Below are 23,113 nucleotides of genomic sequence, written 5' to 3'. Positions count from 1 at the left end.
ATAATAGCAGGTATGCTATGCCAAAAACACAAGCCTTTTTTCAAATAGGCACTGTCTTTTAGCTGTTAATACCATTAATCCATATTACTTTTCTAAACTCATCTGAGCTTAGTATCTCTGGTGTAAGTTTAATTTTTGATGTATAAAATCTATAGTATGGCAAGTATAGAGCATACTGTTAAATTCAACGAGAGATTTTCTGATACACCATAATCAGGCAGGAAGAGATTAGAGAGATTTAGCAAGACATGATAATACTCCTTGATTTATTGCTGAAGCAGCACAGACCTGCGGGTTTTGCCTAACAGGTCCTAACGGGTTTGGTTCGAGCTTGAAGTCTCTCATTAAACAATTGAATCCCAAGACGACATCGTTGGCTTAACAACCCGTCAGCATCATTTGATTTAGCACGAGAAGGTTGCCGACCCGAGTAATATCGAATCCCCGCTTTCACTGTCTTCAACCTTCAGTTCTCCCAAATCTTATTTCCGACCCAGTTTTCTTCAATTGTTTTCCCGGCATCCAAACACCGAATTCTCAATCCAAGCCCCCCCCAAAAAAAAGAATCCAAATCATGCAGCACCAAGTTGTCACGATCAATCACAAGTTCTCAGTGAAATAAATATCCAAAATCCAAAAAAACTACTTTGTTTCCATTTCAATTTTCTATGGACAAAGAAACTGAACTTCTCTCGCGCCTAGCCGCAAACCATCTAAACCTAGCTCAATTCGAACCGTTGCGAGCCACGCTTCTAGCTCTACGAACCAAAAACCCCGAACTTGCTCTGGCAATCCTTCAAACGATCGTCGCCAACTCGGGTCGGTTCGAGAACATTGCCTGGTCACCTTCTTGTCCATCGCCAGCTCTTTTAACTTATCTTTCAACTCTCGAGCTCTTGCAATTTAATAATCCTACATCTATATGGAGCTTCGATCCCGATACATTGCGCTTACGAGCGGAATTTTTGTTGTTAGTTCAAGTTTTGATTGATAAGGTCTCGGCTAGTCTGAGAAGAGATGTTGATTTGGATAAGATTGAAAAAGAGAAGGAAAGTGAGAGCGAAGGTTTTGAGGAAGAGAAACCTGAGTTGTTGGATAGAAGTGATGATTTGCAAGAGGGAAATGGTGAATTGGGAGATTGTGTTAGGGTTTTAGATAGGTTTCTGGAATTGGGAATGAGGAGGTTGAGACCGGATGTAGTCATGGAAGGTGGTGATGCTGATGCTGATGGTGAAGAGGAGCACAAGGCTGTCTTGGAGAAGGTTTTGATCGAGGAAGAAGAAATGGTTTGTTTGAGGAACGTGATTATGGATTACGCAGATCTTTTCGATGCCTTATGTGAGAATATTCAGAGGCAATTGAAAGGATTGGACGGTGATGATTCGGGGATGGCTATAATGATACGAAGAGAGGAGAAGGTGACAGTGGATTCATTCGACGAGGAACATAAGGGGGTTCTTAGTTTAATACAAATGAGTGTTCAGTTAGCCCATTTGGATGCTATGAAGGAATATCTGAAGGATGGGGATATTGAAGGAGTGGTTTCTCGCATTCGTTTTCTTCACCTTGGTTATGGAGTCGAGGACGATGTGTATCGGTATGTGCATTTATTGCTAAAATGTATCTGAAATTTACAGTTTAAGTGCAATGTAGTTTCTCTTTCAAGATGCTTAGTACGACATCTAGTCACTGTTAGATAGGAAAGTAAAAAAAATTGATCCAATTGTGGTTGTGGTAGGTATGTGCTTTGTTCTACTTCTTTTGTTCTGCAAGTGTAGTAAAAAAGTGTAGCGAAGAGCTTGAGTAATTTCACTCTTTCTGCTTGGCCTCAACTATATGCATAGGATCAGTGTCGTGCTCTCATTAAAAATGATTTTAGACTTCACTTTAAATCTTATCAGGCTTGTTTAACCTACAGCTTTTAAGCATGAAATTTAGTTTAGCATCTTGTATAGAGGACAGTTATGCTATTTTAAGATACCTCACATGAACTACACAAGAAATTTTCTAATGGTGATTTTTTGGACAAGAGCAGTAGAGAGTTTGATATTAAGCCATGTACGTCACAATTGCTTCATAAAAAGGGGTCGAAGCTGAATTCCAACTTAACCAACCAAAGGGGTGCTTCCTCTGCTACCATAGATCTTTAACAATTTTTTTGTCATTCTGTTAATAGTTTAAATAACATATTTCAAGGATATATAAAGTTTTTGTCTATGTAATTAAATAAACTTCAATTTTCTTCTTGGTGTATCTTTCATGAAATCATGGTTTCAGAAACATTTCTTGTGTAAATTGGATTTAAACCTAGTCAATATATTTAGATTGACTGCTCCTGGATGTACTAGAACCATTTTATATATGCTGAAGATGGTTAGATGCCAGAGAAATATATTCTTGTATAATGAAAGTGCACAGTGTGGCCATTTAGATATGAGGTAGAGTTTTATATTCTTTCTTTGATGGAATAAAAGATGTTTATAAGCATGCTTTTGGTCTACTATTGCTATCATTTTCTTAGAATTCTTCAAAAACCTTTTTCCTGGAAGTAAATTTCATGAAGGTTTTGTTTGACAAAATTTATCAACAAAATAACCTTGTATGCTTTATCTACTCAATAGTTTTCTTCCCTAGATCTTTTGGTGATTTGAAAGATCTATATTTGTCATTGTTTTTGGCATTGACATAATTTCATTCATTTGTTTCTGTATTTTTATTTACATTTCCTTTGGTATTTCTAATAGCACACTCTTACGAGATCTACTCAAGAGGGTTTTATCAGAAAAGGAAAGATTCGGAGTGTCCCGGCATTCCACAGAAGAAAAGTTGTTACAGATTTATGGAGAAGCTCTGTCATCAAATTGCAGGCATCTTGTCCAAATGATTCAAGTATTACCTTCTTTTTTCTTCTACTGGCTCCCAACATCCATACTGGTGTAATCCTTGTATATTACCTATAATTCTCTGCAAACCATGTTGGCTTGCTTAATGTCTGTTTTGGAGATGCCATAACCCGGTTATAATATAATAGTTTGGCTAGCTTCATACCATCATTTTTTGTGACAATTTTAACACTAACGTTCTTATGAAATAAGTTCCTTGAGACACCTTAAAATTGGTAATTGTCATTTCATTTTTGTTTCACGTGTAATAAAATTTATTGACTTTGGAGTTCATTTAAAACCTCCAAATGGTTTTGGTTAGTTTTGAAATGAATTTTTTTTATTGGTTATTGTGATGTTAATATCTCCTAAATTGAACTTCGACTTTCAAATAGAAGATCTAGCACTATTAGTTAAATCCTTTACATATTGTCACCTTGTATTTTACCTTGCTTTCTTGCAGGTTATTCATGACGAGTTGCTTGTTGAAGAGATTGAGATGTATAGATCTCTTGATAACAACCAAATTCCTCCACCTCTTGAGCATTTTCATAAGTATTTAGTGGAACTGAAAACTAATGCAGATTTAAATAACAAGCATTGGCCCTTGAGTATGGCAGCAAGTTCTTGCATGAGAGATTTGTTCCATTTTGCTCGCATTTCTGGGTTACATGTACTAGAGTGTGTGATGAATACGGTTTTATCCGCCATAAAAAGGGAGAACATTGAAGAGGCAACTGATGTATGTGTCTTATTTTATGTTTAAGTTAATTCATCAGCCTAAAATGTAGCAGGCATTTTTTATGTGTTACTCTTTTACTTTGTCAATCTTATATGCATTTTTAAAAAAAATATATGGTTAGGTTCTTGTACTGTTCCCTCGGCTTCGGCCCCTGATAGCTACTATGGGTTGGGATTTGCTGTCTGGTAAAACAATTTTGAGGCGGAACTTAATGCAATTTCTTTGGGTAAGTAAATCACATGTTTTTCAGCTGGAAGAATCACCTCTCTATGGAAACCGATCAGATGAGGTAATTCATGTTTCTGAACTTTCATGGTGTTATAGTTGAATATTCTATAGATAAAAAATGAAAATTTAATATTTTATATTATTGACAGGTATCTTGTGTGGAACATCTCTGTGATCAATTATGTTATCACCTTGATATTGCCTCTTTTGTTGCTTGTGTCAATTCCGGTCAACCATGGAGTTCAAAATTCTCATTACTATTGTCTGGACATGAAAACATAGTATCTGGAAGTGAAGATGCTAAGTTAGACACATTTGTTGAAAATTTTGTGTTGGAAAGACTTTCTGTTCAATCTCCCCTTCGGGTAAGGCTCCATAACCACTTTTGAGAACAATTTTATTCATAATACTACGAACAGTAATGTTGCAGATTCTGTATAAGTCACTGTACTTTTAAATCATACATGAAAGCACAAAAACCAGCTAGATGACTAAGATATATTTTTTAACACAAACAAAGCACCCTTAGAAACATCATGACCATAAATAACAATGACACACTAGACGTTGTTTTACCATCAGATACAAAATAAATTGCATGTTGTGAGAATCTAAAGTCATTAGAACTATTCAAATCTGAGACATTGCTATAACTTGTATGCAGCTGTAGTTGTAACTTTTTGTTAAATATGTCCTTTTCTTTTGAGGTTGATGGATATTCTGTGGAACTTCCTTGGTCTAGGTTGCATAGTTTTACCTCATTCTTTCTAGGCTTCTGTTTAATAATGACTTGTTACTCATCCCGGACTTAAAAGAGGAGGAAAACTAACTGTTTGTCAATAATAACCATGATGCTATACACTTTGCTTGTTGCAAGCTGTAAGCAGTTCCTTTTTTCCTTTTAGTGTGGTATTGATCTGTAACTGGATTTCTTTTCTTTAGGTACTGTTTGATGCTGTTCCAAGCATAAAGTTTCAAGATGCTATTGAATTGATTAGCATGCAGCCAATTGCTTCTACTCTTGAGGGCTGGAAAAGGTATCTTGGTTGAGCGGTTTCACCCATTAGTATTGTCAAACTTGGATATATGCAATTCCTAAAGCTTTATTTAATTTTTAAAGTCTGGTTGCCCATCCATAGAATATTGAACTTTGATGGTAGGTATTCCAGATAATCAAATTTTGTTATTGTACTGTAGTGGTGAATGGTGTGGTTGGTTCAGGAAGTTGGTTTTTGTTTGCAAGGTTTTGTCTGTTTTTGCTCTGGCCTTTAGATTACAAAAATATTACTTTCTGTCAAATTGTTATCTGAATACTTGTTTTACATAGTCATCTGGTGTTATTTAATTTAATCTGCCCTTTTAACTTATAACATTTGGAATGAATGTTATAGAAGCTAACCAGTTTTGGTGTTCCATTGGCACACAAATTATTCTTTGTTTTAGGCTTTATTAGTAAAATTGGCCCCTAAACTATATCCCAATGCCCAAATTGGTCCTTAAGTTTTTTTTCTGCTAGAAGTGGTCTCTAAACTATCAACTGTATCCCATTTTACCCAAAAAAGTGTATGGCATCCAGTAAGAATGTGTCATGTTCTTATTGGTTATATCATTTTTTGGAGTAAACTGGGACAAAATGATGGTTTAGGGACCACTTCTAACCAAAAAAACTTTACGACCAATCTGAGAATTGGGGCTTTAGTTTAGGGGTTCAATTTACTAAAAAGCCTTCGTTTTACACAGCACAGATGAGACTTAGTTTGGTCTTTGTAGTGGAGCAGTATGCAGCCAATTTTATGGGGTAGTCTTGGTGCCAGTGATGAGATATGATGTGATTGCAAAGCAATTTTCTGGTTTTATGTCTTCTATAGTAAGAAGTCAACCACTTACCTGATGTTTTTGTTGAATAGATTCTGGAGATGTCTGCATCTCTGGATTTTGAAAGGGTTATGAGTTTTTATCTTAAAAATGTTGCAATTAATTTCATCTGTCTGAGTAAAGATAGTGCTATTTACTGATTGTATATTTTATCGTATGGTTAGTACAATAAATGGATGTTGAATTAGCCTGGTTGCCACATATATGCATGCTGTGCTTCAACATATAACAGATATTGTTATTACTGGCTGCTATTTATTACATTTTTCACACTTTCTTTTCCAAGTATCACTTGTGTAAATGACTTTTTTCTCTTTAGGATGTTGTTTCTTATTTATAGTTCCTTAATGTGGTAGGGGGCAAGATATTGAACTTATGCACATGCGTTATGCTTTGGAATCCACTGTCCTTGCACTAGGAGCAATGGGAAGTAGCATGACTGGTGAGAAAGAGACTCATCAAGTGGCACTATGTCATTTGCAAGACCTAAAGAACCATTTGGCGGCCATAAAAAATATTCCACGCAGGGTACTCTGTTACAGTCTGCAGTTTTTTTTTTTGGAAGAATTTTGTTTTCTTATGGTTTTCTTCATTCATGGAAAATTGCAAGTTGTCCTGGAAAAATCTATTGGATTGTGAATTATCTATAAAAATGTTTTTTAAATGGTTATGCATATATTAGAGTCAGACTTCTTTGCTAGTAATTCAGTTATCATTGTTTGCATGTAGCAAACATTTAGGTTACTCTTTAAGTTCTTCATACGGTCATTTTTTTTCTGACTTATTTTGAATTATCTTACTTTTACATTAGTGCTGGTAGACTTTCCATTTTAGTTTCCTGTTATTTACTTCCTGAATTTACATAATGTTCATTTTGTTCAAATGCAGATACTGATGGTGAATGTTATAATTTCACTTTTACATATGGATGATATCTCTCTCAATTTGACACATTGTGCCTCACCTGGGAGCCTTTTTAAACAGTCTGTTGAATGTGGTTCCGAACATATTGATTTAACCATATATGAAGGTGGAAACAAAATGGCTATATCTTTCACAGGGTTGCTACTTGATATTGTACGTCATAGTCTTCCATCAAGCACAGCTGTGGAGGAGCATGCATCCGCTGATGGTTTAAGCATGTCTGGGAGGCAGGCTTTGGAGTGGAGAATTTCAATGGGTAAACGTTTCATTGAAGATTGGGAATGGCGATTATCAATTTTGCAGCGCCTTCTCCCATTATCTGAAAGGCCATGGAGTTGGAAGGAGGCATTGACTATATTACGAGCAGCCCCATCTAAGCTACTTAGTCTGTAAGCTTGATGATAATACATTCTAGTCAAATTTGTTAATTTCAACTAAGAAAAAGCAAAAAGTTGTGCAGGAAATGCATCTCATTAACATAAAAGGTCATGTGATATGAACCTGTCAAATACGTTTGTTTATTCCATATGGCAAAGTATCTGTTGGAATTGGTAATCGCTATAGTTGGTTGCTGGGGGAATACCTGAATTCCTTTGTTTTTCAAGTTAATAATGATATTCAGCATGATGTAGCATGCTGCTAACTTGGGACTTAGTCAAGTTGGTTACCTGTGTTGCAGCAGTTCCTTTGAATATATGGGGTTGAATATCCTTTATTACTTTCATAATCAACTGAAACATTTTTATGACATCTCCTTTGCACATGTAAAATAAAATGTCTTCGGAGAAAATTATGACAAATAAATTAGAGTAAGAGTTTAGGTAGAAATGGAAGTAATTCTGCAAAGCATACTTATTATATTTATGATCAATGCTGCTTTTGGATGCAAAAATATTGATTCCCTATAAATATCCATAAATCTTAAAAATGTGCATTGAGGTTCTCTTATTTGTTTATTAATCTCCCCCCCCCCCTCTTTGTCAGTTGTATGCAAAGAGCAAAATATGACATTGGAGAAGAGGCAGTTCATCGGTTTTCATTGTCTGCAGAAGACAGAGCTACCCTTGAATTAGCTGAGTGGGTAGATAACGCATTTGGAAATGTGCATGTAAGTGCCAGATCATTTACCGGCTAATTTCTTTAGATTTATTTTCACATTTCTTTTTCTACAATACCCTCTATAACTTAGGGTTCTTGTTATGGTACTTGTGAATTGTTCTCCCTGCTTTTCTGAATTTAATCAACTTGTGGGGGGTAATCTTATTTCGAATTTAGTTCGAGTCAGGTGTCATTTCACAATGTTCTATGCATATCTGGCTGTGGGTTTTCTTATGCCAAGTAGGTTTAAACAATGTCTTAACAATGATTGAGAGATGAAGAACTTAATCAAATATTGTTTTGGCATCCTTGGTCTGTGAGAAAAACCTTGTTTGTCCAAGTGGTCATGTGTCCCTTTAGCAGCATGTCTGGAAGGATCTAGGTTCAACCCTTGCCTCTGGAAAAGGGCCATGGGGTTTTGTGCCCAATCATATTCTTTAAGCTTCTTTTTCTAATATAGTTGGTTATATTTTTTCCTTAAAGATTGCTTCTGAAATGTTCCTAGGTCTTGGGCTAAAAATATGACTTGGGAAGGCAGAGCCTAGTTTTCAAATCCTATTAAACTTTCTTGCCTATCGGTCATCAAATAAGATGTTGCATGTGTGTATTTCCTAGCAACATGATTGTTTCCCCTCTGGTTGACTGTGATATGAAGATGATCATACGGGATCTTGTTTCTGTTGTAGATATTGTGCTTTCTTTTGTAGATGTCACTTCTTATCACACTATCGTATTTTAATGAGAACTTTTAAATGATCAATCTAGCCATCTTGACCCCAGCAGTTTTCCGTATTTTGAGTTGTGATTTTGACTTCACAAAAATACTTTATTTGGCGGTGCCTCCTCTGAGGTCATTTGCTTTAATTTAAACTGAAAAGAGAGACAGGTCATTTGCTAATACAACTTAATGGTTCTTGTGGCTCATGCACTTGGGTCTTATCACCCCTGTTATAAACTTCCTAGCACATGCATGTGCTTTATGCAGGTAGAAAATGCAGTGTCTCGGGCAGCTGATGGGACTTCTCCGGTACAGGATTTGGATTTTTCATTGTTGCGCTCTCAATTGGGTCCTTTGGCTACCGTAAGTGCTTACTTACATTGTTAATTCTTTCTTCCCTTTTCATATCTCTAGTTTGGAAAATATTAAACCTTTCATATGTCCTGCAGATTTTTCTGTGCATTGATGTTGCTGCAACTTCAGCTAGGTCTGCCAGTATGTCTCTACTGCTTCTGGATCAGGCAATTTTCTTTTTACCTATGAACTTAAAACTTTGTGTTTTTAATAGTCAAGTGTTATCTTTTTCATTAACATTGGTGGTTTAGCATTATTGCTGTAATTTAGTTGGCCGTATTGATTTCAATTTTATTTTTTCAGAATTATATGAGAACTTGTGGAACTACCTTTCCTCTTCTAGTTCTTTGTGCAATTTCTTACAGCGTTGACTGATGGTTACAATTCTAGCCCTAGCTTCCAACATGATCCCAGATAGTAGCATGTGGAAGGGACATTGTTAAGGCTAAAGCAAACCCAAGTTAAACCAATGTGGGATTTAGAAACATCATTTAACATGTTCTTGTATTAAATATGGCTTGATAAGTGATATTTCAGTGTGAAACAAAATAGTATTCTATTTTCGTCATTATTCATGATCTTATTATGTTCTCTTAGGGGGAGAAATCTTGTAGACTTTAACTTCCCTTTCTACTTCTAATCTAACAAGATTCTAATCTTAAGAGATTCTAGTGTATTAGTTGATGTGTTTTGTGGTTATGTTATTGACTCTATTCATGTTCAGGCTCAAGTTATGTTATCTGAGATATATCCGGGAGGTTCACCAAAGGTGGGTTCCACTTACTGGGATCAGATCCATGAAGTTGGAGCTATTTCTGTATTACGACGTGTCCTGAAACGTCTGCATGAGTTATTGGAACGGGCAAGTGTTTGAATTTCTTGGATGCTCATTTTGCCTGCATTTTCTTCTTTTTTTCCTTTCCCCTGTCCTTTTTTCTAGTTGATATAGGAAACAAATTATTTGCTTTTCAAAAATTGCATTCTGTATTTCCTTCAAAAGTTGTCTGGATGATGCTTTATATATTTCACTGGAGAATTTCAAGTATAGTTTATATGGTGTGCTTTTCTTGGGAGATAATTGTAGGATTTCTGATTGTTCTATGTGACCTTCCAGGATAGTCCTCCAGTTCTTCAGGCCATTCTGACAGGGGAGATCTCCATTTCAGCAGCTAAGGACTCTCATCGACTGGGACAAAAAGAACGTGCCCTTGCACTTCTACATCAGATGATTGAAGATGCTCATATGGGCAAGCGGCAGTTTCTTAGTGGTACTTGTTCTTTTTTAGGTTCTTCAGGGAAAAGGGATCCTACAACTATTTTATTTGCAGGGCCTGTTGTTATTTTGATTTTGCTGCAGTAAATATGTTCTATTGCTTCTCATGTGTCCTTGTGCTGTGAAACCTTAGGTAAGCTTCACAATCTAGCCAGAGCTATTACCGATGAAGAAATGGAAGTCAATTTTGCTAAAGAGGAAGGACCAGGAAGTGATCGCAAAGTACAATCCATTCTTGACAAGGATGGTGTTCTTGGGCTTGGGCTAAAAGCTGTCAATCAGACATCAGTAACTTCCACGACTGGAGATAATAGTGTGCAGTCGGTTGGTTATGATATGATGGATGCTGGGAAGAGGCTTTTTGGCCCTTTAAGTGCAAAGCCCCCAACCTATTTGTCACAATTTATTCTCCATATTGCTGCAATAGGTGACATAGTGGATGGAACAGATACAACTCATGACTTTAACTTTTTCTCACTTGTATATGAATGGCCTAAAGATGTAAGGAATTTTCTTACCTTCCTTCCTATATCATTTTACTGAAGCTGAGGTTCTTGCTATGCATTTCAATGATTTCTTTTTTTCTTGTTATATATTCACTGTTTACTATTTTGCTTTTCAGCTCTTAACTCGTTTGGTCTTTGACCGAGGCAGCACAGATGCAGCTGGAAAAGTAGCAGAGATAATGTCTGCTGACTTTGTTCATGAAGTGATTTCAGCATGTGTACCCCCGGTTTATCCTCCACGGTCTGGTAATGGTTGGGCATGTATTCCTGTCATCCCCACATGCCCTCGTAGTTGTTCAGAAAATAAAGTACTTTCTCCTTCTGCTAAAGACGCTAAGCCTAGCTGTTACAGTCGTTCCTCTGCAACACCCGGGATCCCTCTTTACCCTCTACAATTGGATATTGTGAAACATTTGGTTAAAATATCTCCTGTTAGGGTTGTATTGGCTTGTGTTTTTGGAAGCAGTATGTTACACAGCGGCAGTGACTCTTCTATATCTAGCTCCTTGGATGATGATTTATTGCAGGCACCTGATGCTGATCGGTTGTTTTATGAGTTTGCTCTTGATCAATCTGAAAGGTGCCCAGCATGCCTTGCAGAATGTTAATGCGCATCTATCTCATTTGCTTCACAACTTTGTTTAATTTCCATTTTTCTGAAACAGGTTCCCTACTTTGAATAGATGGATACAAATGCAGACTAATCTTCATAGAGTTTCAGAATTTGCCGTGACAGCTATGCAAAGAGATGATGATGGCAAGGTTAAACCTGAAACAAGAACTGTTATTAAAAGACTGCGAGAATCTGACAGTGACACTGAGTCAGAAGTTGATGAAACTGTCAATAATTCTAACGTCACAACATCCTTGGACCTAAATGTTAAGGATAACACTTCTCCAGACCCATGGCATGACTCCTTAAAACCTGAAACAGCCGAAGTTGATAGTACAGTTTTTCTTTCTTTTGGTTTAGAGAATGAAGATCCATATGAGAAAGCTGTGGAACGGTACTATCCCTTTGTCTATGTATTTGTTGCAAATTGTGACAGTTAATATGTTACTTTTCAGCTCCATATGATTGTTAACATTGACAATTATCACCATATGAGGTTTCAGTTTTTGCACTAGCACCCTTATTTGAGGAGCAAAGATTTGAGCTACTGGTAGTTACAAATAGTATTTGACACTCGTGATTAGTTTGTCATACTACTTATCATTTTGTTCCCTCTCTTAGGTTGATTGATGAAGGAAAGTTAATGGATGCTCTTGCACTCTCTGATCGCTTTCTGCGTAATGGAGCTTCAGACCGGTTGCTTCAACTACTAATTGAACGAGGAGAAGGAAGCCATTCAGCCTCTGGGCAACCTCAGGGTTATGGGGGGCATGGCATCTGGAGCAATAGTTGGCAGTATTGCCTGCGGTTGAAGGACAAGCAACTGGCAGCTGGACTTGCCCTCAAGTATGTAAAAGCTCCAGTCTTTTTTTCTCTGCTGCAATGATGGCTGCTTAATGTAATCTATTAAGAGATGATTTTGCAGTATGAGGGTACAAAAAGGGCTAGAAAGAATGTGCCATTATAGTTGTTATCTTCATAATATATGATACCTAAGATCTCTAAACTTGGACATTTTGCTCCCTTGCATGGTAGGTTTGTCACTTTATGGTATTGGGTACATACTTTTGTATCAAATTCATCATATGTGGGCACACTTTCTTTTGCTTTTTCCCCCCGTTTTTAAGTTGTTTCATGTCAGAATTTCAAAATATGAAAATCACGATTCCTCTTTTAAAGTGGCAAAGGTATTGTTTGTTGGCCTTGATAAGGCAAAATACAGTAGTCAATTGGTGTTGTAATAAGGTGGCTGTTCTAGGATGTTTGGCTACTACGACATATCTCCCCTCTTAACATACAGCATGCGACAAAACCCAGCGGTTTGCTTTCTACAAGATTGCCTGAATAAGAGCAGTTGAAAAAGTATCTTATGGGCCCTACAATGAAGGGGATTGAGTATAGTAATCCGTGTCTTTTAGCATTATTTATCTGAAGCCTGTTTTAGCAACTGGCAATACTTGCACGTCATGGAAGATTTATAATGTGCCTGGACTCGGGGGCTCTCAAATCTCAATTTCTTTCCCAGGTACATGCACAGATGGGAACTTGATGCTGCTTTGGATGTTCTGACCATGTGCAGCTGCCACCTGCCTCAAAGTGATCCAGTTAGGAATGAGGTGCTGGGTTTGATAGTAATTGCTTTGTTTTTCCCTGGATGCTGGAACTTGTGTTCTTATTTCCTCTTGATATGATTTCTTTGCTTTTTTGTAATAACTTAGTGGAAAATGATACATTCTTTGGATTATGCAGCTCCTGCAAAGGAGACAAGCTTTGCAGCGGTACAGCCATATATTAAGTGTAGATCATCACCATGGAAGCTGGCAAGAGGTTGTATTCTTTTCAGTGCCTGAACTAAATGAGAAAGTACTCTAGTCTCTAACTAACCATCTTATGCTTCTTTCTTTTTCCTGAAAATCTCAGGTTGAAGCTGAGTGTAAGGAAGATCCTGAAGGCTTAGCGCTAAGATTAGCTGAGAAAGGAGCTGTTTCTGCTGCTTTAGAAGTTGCTGAAAGTGCTGGATTATCAGCAGAACTGCGGAGAGAACTTCAGGGCCGACAGCTTGTGAAGCTTCTCACAGCGGATCCTTTGAATGGTGGAGGACCAGCAGAAGCTTCCCGTTTTTTATCATCACTAGGTGACTCTGATGATGCTCTACCAGTCGCTATGGGTGCAATGCAACTATTACCCAACCTACGGTCAAAACAACTTCTTGTAATTAATTGTTTTCATCAGCCTCCTTTTTGGGATTTGACTGTCCCGTACGTAAAGCTTATTGAGTTTGAAAACAATCTGTAAATGATTCATTTCTGTCCTTTTGTAAAGGTTCACTTCTTCTTGAAGCGAAGAGATGGGAGTCTGTCAGATGTTGAGGTTTCTCGACTTAACTCGTGGGCTTTAGGCCTTCGTGTTCTAGCTGCCTTACCACTGCCTTGGCAGCAACGATGTTCTTCCTTGCATGAGCACCCACATTTAATATTGGAGGTTCTACTGATGAGGAAACAACTGCAATCTGCCTCACAGGTATGACACTTAAAGAACACTTTAGATGCATGTTATGGCTCTTAGTTTCAAATTAAATTCTGTAGTTTCTAAATGATACTATTTGTGATCTCATGGGAGGTTGACTACTGGTTCCTGGTTCCTCATCTTGAAACTTGAGAGCAAAGATTATGGCACCTTTTGATTCTTCTTTCACTTTTTTTTTTCTCCTTTGAACTTTTTTTTTTTTGCTTATATTTCCCATTTATATGAATCCTGAATCTTATCTTTGATATTATGTCTGACAGATCCTTAAAGAGTTTCCTTCTTTGAGAGACAACAGTGTTATCATATCATATGCTGCTAAAGCTGTTGCTGTCAGTATTAGCTCTCCAATTCGGGAGCCTCGGATATCTGTTTCTGGAACACGGCCAAAACCAAAAACAAAATCAGGTGTACCTGCAAGGTCATCCTTCACTAGTAGTTTAAGCAACTTGCAAAAGGAGGCTCGTAGAGCTTTTTCTTGGGCTCCACGTAATACTGGGGACAAGACTGCCCCCAAAGATGTTTATCGGAAAAGAAAGAATTCTGGTCTGTCACCTTCTGAAAGAGTTACTTGGGAGGCAATGGCTGGGATTCAAGAGGATCGTGTATCAGCATATGCGGATGGGCAAGAGCGGTTTCCTTCTGTCTCAATTGCTGAGGAATGGATGCTAACAGGTGATGCTGGTAAAGATGAAGCTGTTCGAGCATCTCACAGATACGAAAGTTCCCCTGACATTATTCTCTTCAAGGTTTGGTAATTGAACAGGCAAATAGTTCTAATTAACGCGGTTGAACTATGTATAGGCATTGTCTATTCGTTGCTAGCTCAAAAATTATGGTACAGATCCTTGTAGAATGTCTGTTTTCTGGGAATGTTTATGCTATGGCACTGTGGGATCAGTTGGGTTGGATCTCTGGGGTTGAGTATTTCTGTAACAAATTTCTATGCATATCTGTCTAGAGCGGAATTCATGTCAGGCTTTCTTTAATCAACTATGCTAGTATCATGTGTGATTTATAGCGCTTTTTCTTTTTCTGATCATTGGACCTTTTGATCTGCTGATTCTTTTTTTTCGCTTGTTTCTAGGCATTGCTTTCCTTATGTTCTGATGAGTTTGTGTCTGCGAAGAGTGCCCTAGACTTATGTGTTAATCAGATGAAAAATGTTTTGGGCTCCAAGCAGTTGCCTGAGAATGCATCAATGGAAACAATTGGTCGAGCATATCATGCTACTGAGACATTTGTCCAGGTATTTGGCTATTCCAATCCCCTTCAACTGCCAATAGCTAGAAGTAGTTATATAACTGATTGTGGGTTTATTGTTCTTTAAATGCCACCTCCAACCAAATCAATGGTGTATGTTCTTTTTCGTCGTCTTCTTTTTTTTAACTTGCATAATGGAAGAGATAATTATCCAAGGTAGTTATCAATCTTGTCTTATTTTGCATGTGCAGGGACTAATATATGCTAAATCGCTGTTGAGGAAACTCACTGGTGGCAACGATTTGTCTAGTAATTCTGAAAGAAGCAAGGATGCTGATGATGCATCCTCTGATGCTGGTAGCTCAAGTGTGGGTAGCCAGACGGATGAGTTATCTGAAGTTTTGTCACAAGCAGATGTTTGGCTGGGACGTGCTGAGCTTCTTCAAAGCCTTCTGGGATCTGGCATCGCTGCTTCTCTTGATGATATTGCTGACAAGGACTCATCTGGCCGTCTCCGTGACAGGTTGATTGTTGATGAACAGTATAGCATGGCCGTGTATACTTGCAAGAAGTGCAAGGTAACTATTTTGTGCAGATATTGCAGTAATTGATTCTAATATTTTCCTCAAATCTACTCTATTTGGATGTCTTGGAGTCATGAATTCTTTGATCTCGCAGATTGATGTTTTTCCTGTATGGAATGCATGGGGACATGCTTTGATTCGGATGGAGCATTATGCGCAAGCGCGTGTGAAGTTTAAGTATGTCAAGCATTATGTAGTATGCTAGGAGATTGTTAATTCTACGCTGGGTTCTTGCAATGCTGAATTTCTTCTTATTGTTTCGCTAATTTTATGGCTCAGGCAAGCTCTTCAACTTTACAAGGGTGATCCTGCACCTGTCATTCTAGAGATCATTAATACAATTGAAGGAGGTCCACCTGTGGACGTGTCAGCTGTTCGTTCCATGTAAGATGACGTGCAACTTGAGTCACTATAGATTAGCAAGAAGCTGATTGTTCTGGTCCAAATCTTTTAACATGAAGCAGGGTTCAATTATTGAATGATGGACCCTGCATCTATTTTTTTGAGGCCTCTACTTCCATACTTCTATCATGGTTACATTTCAGCTATTGATAACTTTATCAGTGGAAAGAAAAAGTGAGATGAAACATTTGGTTGTTTGTGGTAATGGAATTGCCTGATGCAATTTATGCTGCAGGTATGAACATTTGGCCAAAAGTGCACCAACAATCTTGGATGATTCTCTTTCTGCCGATTCATATCTAAATGTTCTGTACATGCCATCTACCTTCCCTCGTTCAGAGAGATCAAGGCGGTCTCTAGAATCTTCAAATAGTAATTCTCCATACGGCCCTGACTCTGAAGATGGACCACGTAGTAACTTGGACAGTGCTCGTTATACTGAGTGTGTTAGCTATTTGCAAGAAGTAAGTTGAACTCAATTCTTTTCACATGCTTGGTTATATGTTGATGTTAAATTTGTTTGCATTTTAACTACTATCTATGATTAAGCTTTCTTGTCATTTATGTTTCTCTTTCCATAAATGTCACTGATACCTACCTACATATGCATTGTTCTAGTCAGTTTCCATCCCGTGATAAGATCTTTGATTTGATTGTCCTTCTTTTGTCATTGTAGTATGCTCGTCAGGATTTGCTTGGATTTATGTTTAAGCATGGTCACTTCAATGATGCATGCTTGTTATTCTTTCCTCCTAATGGTGTTCCTACACCTGCTCAACCTTCAACAATGGGAGTAGTAACTTCATCATCGTCCCCTCAAAGATCAGACCCCTTGACAACTGATTATGGAACCATTGATGATTTGTGTGACTTGTGCGTTGGGTATGGTGCCATGTCAGTTCTGGAGGAAGTGATTTCACAAAGGATTTCAGTTGCAAAACAGCAGAATGCTTTGATAAATCAATATACAGCTGCTGCACTTGGCCGTATTTGCACTTATTGTGAAACTCATAAGCACTTTAATTATCTATACAAATTTCAGGTAACTGATATGGAATGTTAACAAGTTCTATACATGTTGCTAAACGGCTGCATTTACTTTTTCTTTTCTGAACTTATTTGATGGTTTAGGTAATCAAGAAGGATCATGTCGCAGCCGGACTCTGTTGTATCCAGTTATTTATGAATTCTTTGTCTCAAGAGGAAGCTATCAGACATTTGGAACATGCTAAGGTAACTGTGCATTACAAACTCCTTTTTTTTCATTATTTCACTGAAATGCCTATTATATGTAAGAGAATCCACGAAAAACCAACAATACTGTAGATTGATGTTCAAAAAAGTACAATCCTGAAAAAGTTGCATGGTATTATAGATTGTTTTTTCTAAAAGTGTAATTATCCAAAAGAAGAAGAAGAAGAAAGGTGTTTCAAAAATTACAATTCAGAAGAACTTACGTGGTATTGTAGATTGATTTTTCAAACAGTATAATTATCCAAAAAAAAAAAGAAAAAAGATGCTCCAAAAAGTAAAAGTATTAACTGTTGAGATATCTGAGGTATTAGTAAGGCTAGTTGTGCATACAAAATCACATGAAATTGAATAGTGGTAAATGCTCCTGTTACTCATGCTTTCTTTTGTTACAGATGCATTTTGATGAGGGGTTATCAGCACGATACAAAGGTGGAGAATCTACCAAGCTGATCACAAAGGGCGTTAGAGGAAGAAGTGCCTCTGAGAAGCTTACAGAAGAAGGACTTGTCAAGTTTTCTGCTAGAGTGGCAATCCAGGTAATAATAGCTACAGAAAAGATATTCTGCTTGTAATGAATGGATTTAGAAAAGATATTCTGCTTGTAATCGAATTCTTTTCCTTTTTGAAAGTCTAAATACACATATCACTACCTTCTATTATGCTGAAACCCCACCTTTGCCTACACCAAAAAATTGAAATAGAAAATATGAAACCCTTTGTGAAATAAAATTTTGACAGCTAAGGAACCTAGAAATTTCTTTTTTTTTCAGATATTGAATTTGTATGAACAAGTCCATGGCAATCCTCAGTATACTGTTACGTTTTAGTTGCCATCTTAGTAGCTTGCCAGCATTTGATTAAACTGGATATCAGTTACTGTATTTCACAAAGAATAAATTCAAGCTCCAATTGCTTTCATTTAATGTCAGTTTAATTGGTAAGTCTCATGTTTAGTTTATATTTGTCGGGCTTTGCAGGTGGAAGTTGTGAAAACTTTTAATGACGCCGATGGACCACAGTGGAGACATTCACTTTTTGGAAATCCAAATGATCAAGAAACCTTTAGGTTATTCTCATCTTTAATTATGTTTAGGCATGAGAGTAGCCAAAATTTTTTTCTGATGTTTCAACTTGTTGGAATATTTGGTTAACAACTAGGCAACCATGATTGGCTCCTCAGTTAATTATTATTTATCAGAAATGAGAAAATGCAGAGTTTAAATATATTTCAATCACTGATGTATATTACTTGAAGCTTTTTGTCTAAGGCATTTTAATTCAAACAATAATGCATGAAGTGAAAAGGCCTTTTAAGCTTTATTATTATTTGGGGAAAAATTCAATTCAGTGGTTAGTAATTATGTCTTTGTCAAATAATTGCCAGCAGTGGTGGAACATTAGTTGTATCATGTAATGCTGAAGTTAATCAAGGCTAATGAAATTTGCTTACTTGTTAGTATCCATCTCATAAGGTGGTTAACTATATTAATTACATTCATTAAGCATCCACATGAGGATGCTATACCATGCATAGAATTACTCTACACTTTAGAATGTATCACCTTCTTTGTGCGGATCCATTGTTAGTGGAATGCACATTGCTGTCGATGTTGACTGGTTTGTGATGCTTGCTGCTTTTCAGGAGGAGGTGTGAGATTGCAGAAACTCTTGTTGAGAGGAACTTTGATTTGGCATTCCAAGTTATTTATGAATTTAATCTTCCAGGTGGCTGCACATTTTTTCCTTTTTGTCAATTTCTTAAAGTTATCTAAGTTAATGCAGTACTGCTTTTAACATTTGGCGTATTTTCCATGCAGCTGTTGACATATATGCTGCTGTTGCTGCATCGCTTGCTGAAAGGAAAAAGGGCAGCCTGTTGACGGAATTTTTCAGAAACATTAAAGGAACAATTGATGATGATGATTGGGACCAGGTAGTGCACTTTCTTTTGATGTGGTACAGTGAGCACATTAGTACTTACCAGAGGGCCAACACTTATTGAATTTATGTTCTGATAGTTCCAGAGGTCCTTTACCGAAAGTAACTTTTCAACAGAATACAATATTAGACTTTTTTAAGTTGTATGCTATGGAAGGAGCCACAATAATTAAGAAATTAGTGTTTGGATTCTGTCGGCTATATTGACAAATTAAAAGCACTAAAAGGCATTCAGTTAAACTCTTGAGCGATAAATTCTGTCTATTACCCATTAGCTTGTGCTGATGCTCTAAATCGAAACTTTTATGAAAAAGGGGTCCCACTAGCATCTTCTTGGTATACAAGTTACTTAGAATATTAGTTCCTACTGAATATACTTTATGCAGATCAAAATATTAAACAAACTTGCCAAAGGCTGGTGCATGCTCTGGTTATTTGTATTGTTTAGTCGTCAAAAGGCAGAGGTGCCATAAACATGGTTTCATGTTAGCTTCTTCATTTGAGTTCAGCCAATAAGTTATTGTTGTCTAGCTGAACCTGAAAGGCCATCCAATCCATTAAATGAAGCAAGTTTATTCAAATTGAGCTCAATGGTGACCTTTTAGTGTATTTGGTAGTTTCTTGATAAAATGAAATAAGCAATTATGGGAAACGACCAGAATATAGGTTCCCCCCCGCCCCCCCCAAAAAAATGTTTCTTTTGTTTCATGAATGAGTGATCCTGTGATTTTTGGAATTTGTAGGTATTGGGGGCTGCTATTAATGTGTATGCTAACAAACACAAGGAACGCCCAGACCGTCTCATTGACATGCTGACTAGTAGTCACAGGTAGTCTTTTTTGGATATTTCAAGTTTTTGTGGTTGTCACTTTGCAATTTTTTTCTAGGTACAGCAGGTCATACACAGTATGTATTCGTTTAAGGCTATTGTATTGGATCCTCAAATAGGTGGACTAGTCAGCTAGGTAATATTCTAACTAGAAAAAGGTTTCTAAAAGGCGACTGTTCTAAGGACTTGTGCCTGGCAATCCAACCTTCACCCACTGAGCTAGTCAATGTTCTATTTATGAAATAGATTCGTGCATGCTATTTATCTCCAACCGGTCCTTTTTCTTCCCTGCCTACAAAATAATAAAGCTGGTTTGGCTCATTAATTTAAGTGAATCAGTTGAATATTGTGATGGCCACCTGATAGTAGACTCCTCTAGATGTACTGTTATGTTTTAATTGCAACTGAAAAAGCCATAGGTTTTGCAGTTAATTGTCACAAAGTTCATTAAGACGAAACCCAACTTAGTTGATAGATGGTTAATACTTACAGGGCATGCCTCACTTCTAATCTTCTTTGCTGTTATATTCATAGTCTTTTTCTTACAGCAATTACCGAGCAATAGAAGACTTTGAACTGGGAATTAGCCATTTAATAGGAAAAGGGTTGATCTTTTGTTACTTTTTAGTGGAGATTTAGAATATTTATAGCCTGTAATTTCTGCTAAAAGATGTCATATAGTTGGAGGTAAGCAGCCTCCTTGGTTTCGTTACTTATATTTGTATTAGTTGCTAAAAACTGCATCTGATAACTTTTGTGTGCTTTTCAATTCCTAACTCCTCTTTGCAGGAAAGTGCTGGCATGTGTGGTTTGTGGTCGCCTAAAAAGTGCTTTCCAGATTGCATCTCGAAGTGGAAGCGTGGCTGATGTTCAATATGTTGCACATCAGGTTGTCCTCCTTTTCTCTAGTGTCACAATTTATGAGTTAGTCTTTCATGAAGGTCCTCTGAAGTTAAAAACTGTAAATGTGTGACATTCTTCAACCGATTTTCGAGTGGTACCTTATGCCCTTTAATTCTAATCTGATATAATCATTCAGAGCTGACGAGAAAGTGCCGATGTTGTTTTAATACCTTTCAGGCTTTACACGCCAATGCTCTTCCCGTGCTTGATATGTGTAAACAATGGCTGTCTCAGTACATGTAACATGTATTTCTGCTACTTCATATTCACGTGGTTGCTAAGTCCACTATTACAAGAACCCGATTTCACAACTCTGGAAGGGGATGCGATTGGCTGATTCAGATTCTGGCAACCATCAAATACAGGCAATTTAAATTGGTTTTTCTTATAAATAATATGCTTTTTTTTTTGTATGTATTGATTTATTTGAACTTTAAAGTTTTGATGGCTTCTCGAGCTTATGGTCATGGATGAGGTCTGCTTCAGAGAGAGTGTGTGTATGCGCGCAACTGGGTTTTAATTTTATGTACTAAATAATTTTGTAAATTATTATGACATAATAAAGATAATAGGATAGCATGCAGTAGCTTCATAATTTTTTGTATGTGGAGCTATTTGCATGGTTTTATCCATACCATATTATAGAAGCTCTCAATTTTCAGTCACTTTTTAAAGCAGAGGTACTTCTTGTGGAGGAGGTTAATTCTGTCTTTGCTATGTAAAGAATGAGAAAGAAATAAGGAACATATGGGGAAAAATGAGAAATATGTGTACTGTTCAATTATATTTAAACTATTAAAAATTTATATTTTTTACATGCAAATGTTTAAACTATCAAAAGATTTTATCTTTTCGTTCTGTTCATTTCATATTAGTGCATTTGAATTTTTTGTAACGTGTGAAATTTTGTATTTTTACATATTAATATTTGGTTTTGTATATATATTGATAAAATTAAAGGGATATGATTACATAAATAAAACCATGGTTGTTAGCAGGTTAAAATCAGTCGGCAAGTCTAGCAGTTTAATCGGTATTATATAATTGGAAAAGAAATGTATGGGTAAATAATCAATAAAAAATTTAGAATTTTTAAATATTTCATTTTCATTGTTATAGGTTTAAAAGGGGTGTTTTATTTTAATCATCTAATTTTAGAATTTTAATTTATTTTCAACAAAAAAAAGAATATCAATTACATCATAACTATTTTTGGTGTTTTTATTCAATGTAGTTGCACAATTCAATTTGATTATTAATGTTTTAGAATTTTAGTTTATTTAAAGAAATATATCAATTACATCACAACTATTTTGGGTAAAGCCAAGCATTGACAACCATATAACTCTTGAACAACTTTCGTAGGTGAAACTCAAACAAATTTAATTGTTAAATAGTTAATTAAATATAGAACTAATTTTTAGTGGTCTTTTAAAATTTATATATTATCAAGTTATATTCTTTCTGCTCATTTCTTACATTTCAATCATTAAATTCCAAAAGAAAAATAATGTTATCAAATATATAGATAGAGAAGTCTAAGCATAAAACCAATGCCAAAGAGATCAAACCCAATGACTTTAAACCATAAAAGAAGTGAAACCTAGTTTTTCATTAAAAATCTTGGACATTTACAATCCTATCTATGCATTGAGGCCAACATAGTTCATGATGGATCTATACTTTCTTTAAATTATACATGTATCTAATATTTTGTTTGAACCTAAAATGCAATGTTGTAAACATGCATTCTTGAGTTTTATTTTATTTTATCAGATTCTGCTAAATCTATTATTAATATAATTATGTATCGTTGCGTTCTAAAAACCTTCATATTTATATGTTAATAAATTAGCTCAATCCATACATGCTCCTACTAGACTTCATTAGCAAGCCATAAAACAACTACTTTGATATCTTAAAATACAACTCATAATGAATTTTGATTCGAATTTTTAAATTTCATATATATATATATGTGTGTGAGAATGTCGGTTGGATAAAAAGCCTCATTTTCACCTCTAGTAATCTATTATTTTGGTTCTCACTAAGGATATGTTTAAATTTTATGGTCTATCATTCATACTATCATTTGTTTTGAATTTTGTTATTTGTTAGGGTTATCATTTTCTTTTTTGGTCATTGTGATTTGCATTTATACACCTGTGTTTCAATACACTGATTGACCCCACGAATTGGATTGGATCATAGTGGAAAGTCGAAAACAAAAATGAGTTTTCCAACATAGTGGGCCTGAAAGGCCC

General features: G+C 36.3%; 1 protein-coding gene across 2 annotated transcripts; it reads left to right on the top strand.

Moving 5' to 3' along the window:
- The first annotated feature begins 314 nt into the window (after positions 1-314).
- LOC105767932 (uncharacterized) lies at positions 315-21,514 on the top strand. Of its 2 annotated transcripts, XM_012587534.2 has the most exons (36): positions 315-1,597; positions 2,745-2,889; positions 3,346-3,624; positions 3,746-3,913; positions 4,002-4,217; positions 4,795-4,889; positions 6,084-6,255; positions 6,616-7,040; positions 7,636-7,759; positions 8,735-8,830; positions 8,917-8,988; positions 9,546-9,683; positions 9,936-10,089; positions 10,228-10,595; positions 10,717-11,180; positions 11,266-11,607; positions 11,835-12,059; positions 12,739-12,829; positions 12,963-13,040; positions 13,134-13,424; positions 13,536-13,733; positions 14,000-14,485; positions 14,824-14,985; positions 15,191-15,517; positions 15,618-15,700; positions 15,803-15,907; positions 16,161-16,389; positions 16,602-16,967; positions 17,057-17,158; positions 17,572-17,715; positions 18,157-18,245; positions 18,822-18,904; positions 18,997-19,112; positions 19,861-19,946; positions 20,736-20,835; positions 21,027-21,514. In XM_012587534.2, the coding sequence occupies exons 1-36, from the start codon at positions 669-671 to the stop codon at positions 21,090-21,092; spliced, it is 7,614 nt and encodes a 2,537-aa protein (XP_012442988.1). In that variant the 5' UTR covers positions 315-668; the 3' UTR covers positions 21,093-21,514. The 2 variants fall into 2 exon arrangements, with proteins under 2 accessions (XP_012442988.1, XP_052487412.1); XM_052631452.1 differs by lacking the exon at positions 2,745-2,889 and having other exon boundaries at positions 1,459-1,597.
- Positions 21,515-23,113: the final 1,599 nt, after the last annotated feature.

The sequence above is a fragment of the Gossypium raimondii genome, chromosome 5 (assembly GCF_025698545.1).
Source record: "Gossypium raimondii isolate GPD5lz chromosome 5, ASM2569854v1, whole genome shotgun sequence".
Classification (NCBI taxonomy): Eukaryota; Viridiplantae; Streptophyta; class Magnoliopsida; order Malvales; family Malvaceae; genus Gossypium; species Gossypium raimondii.
Note: the sequence above shows the minus strand (reverse complement) of the source record. Positions and strands in the feature narration are given on the sequence as shown.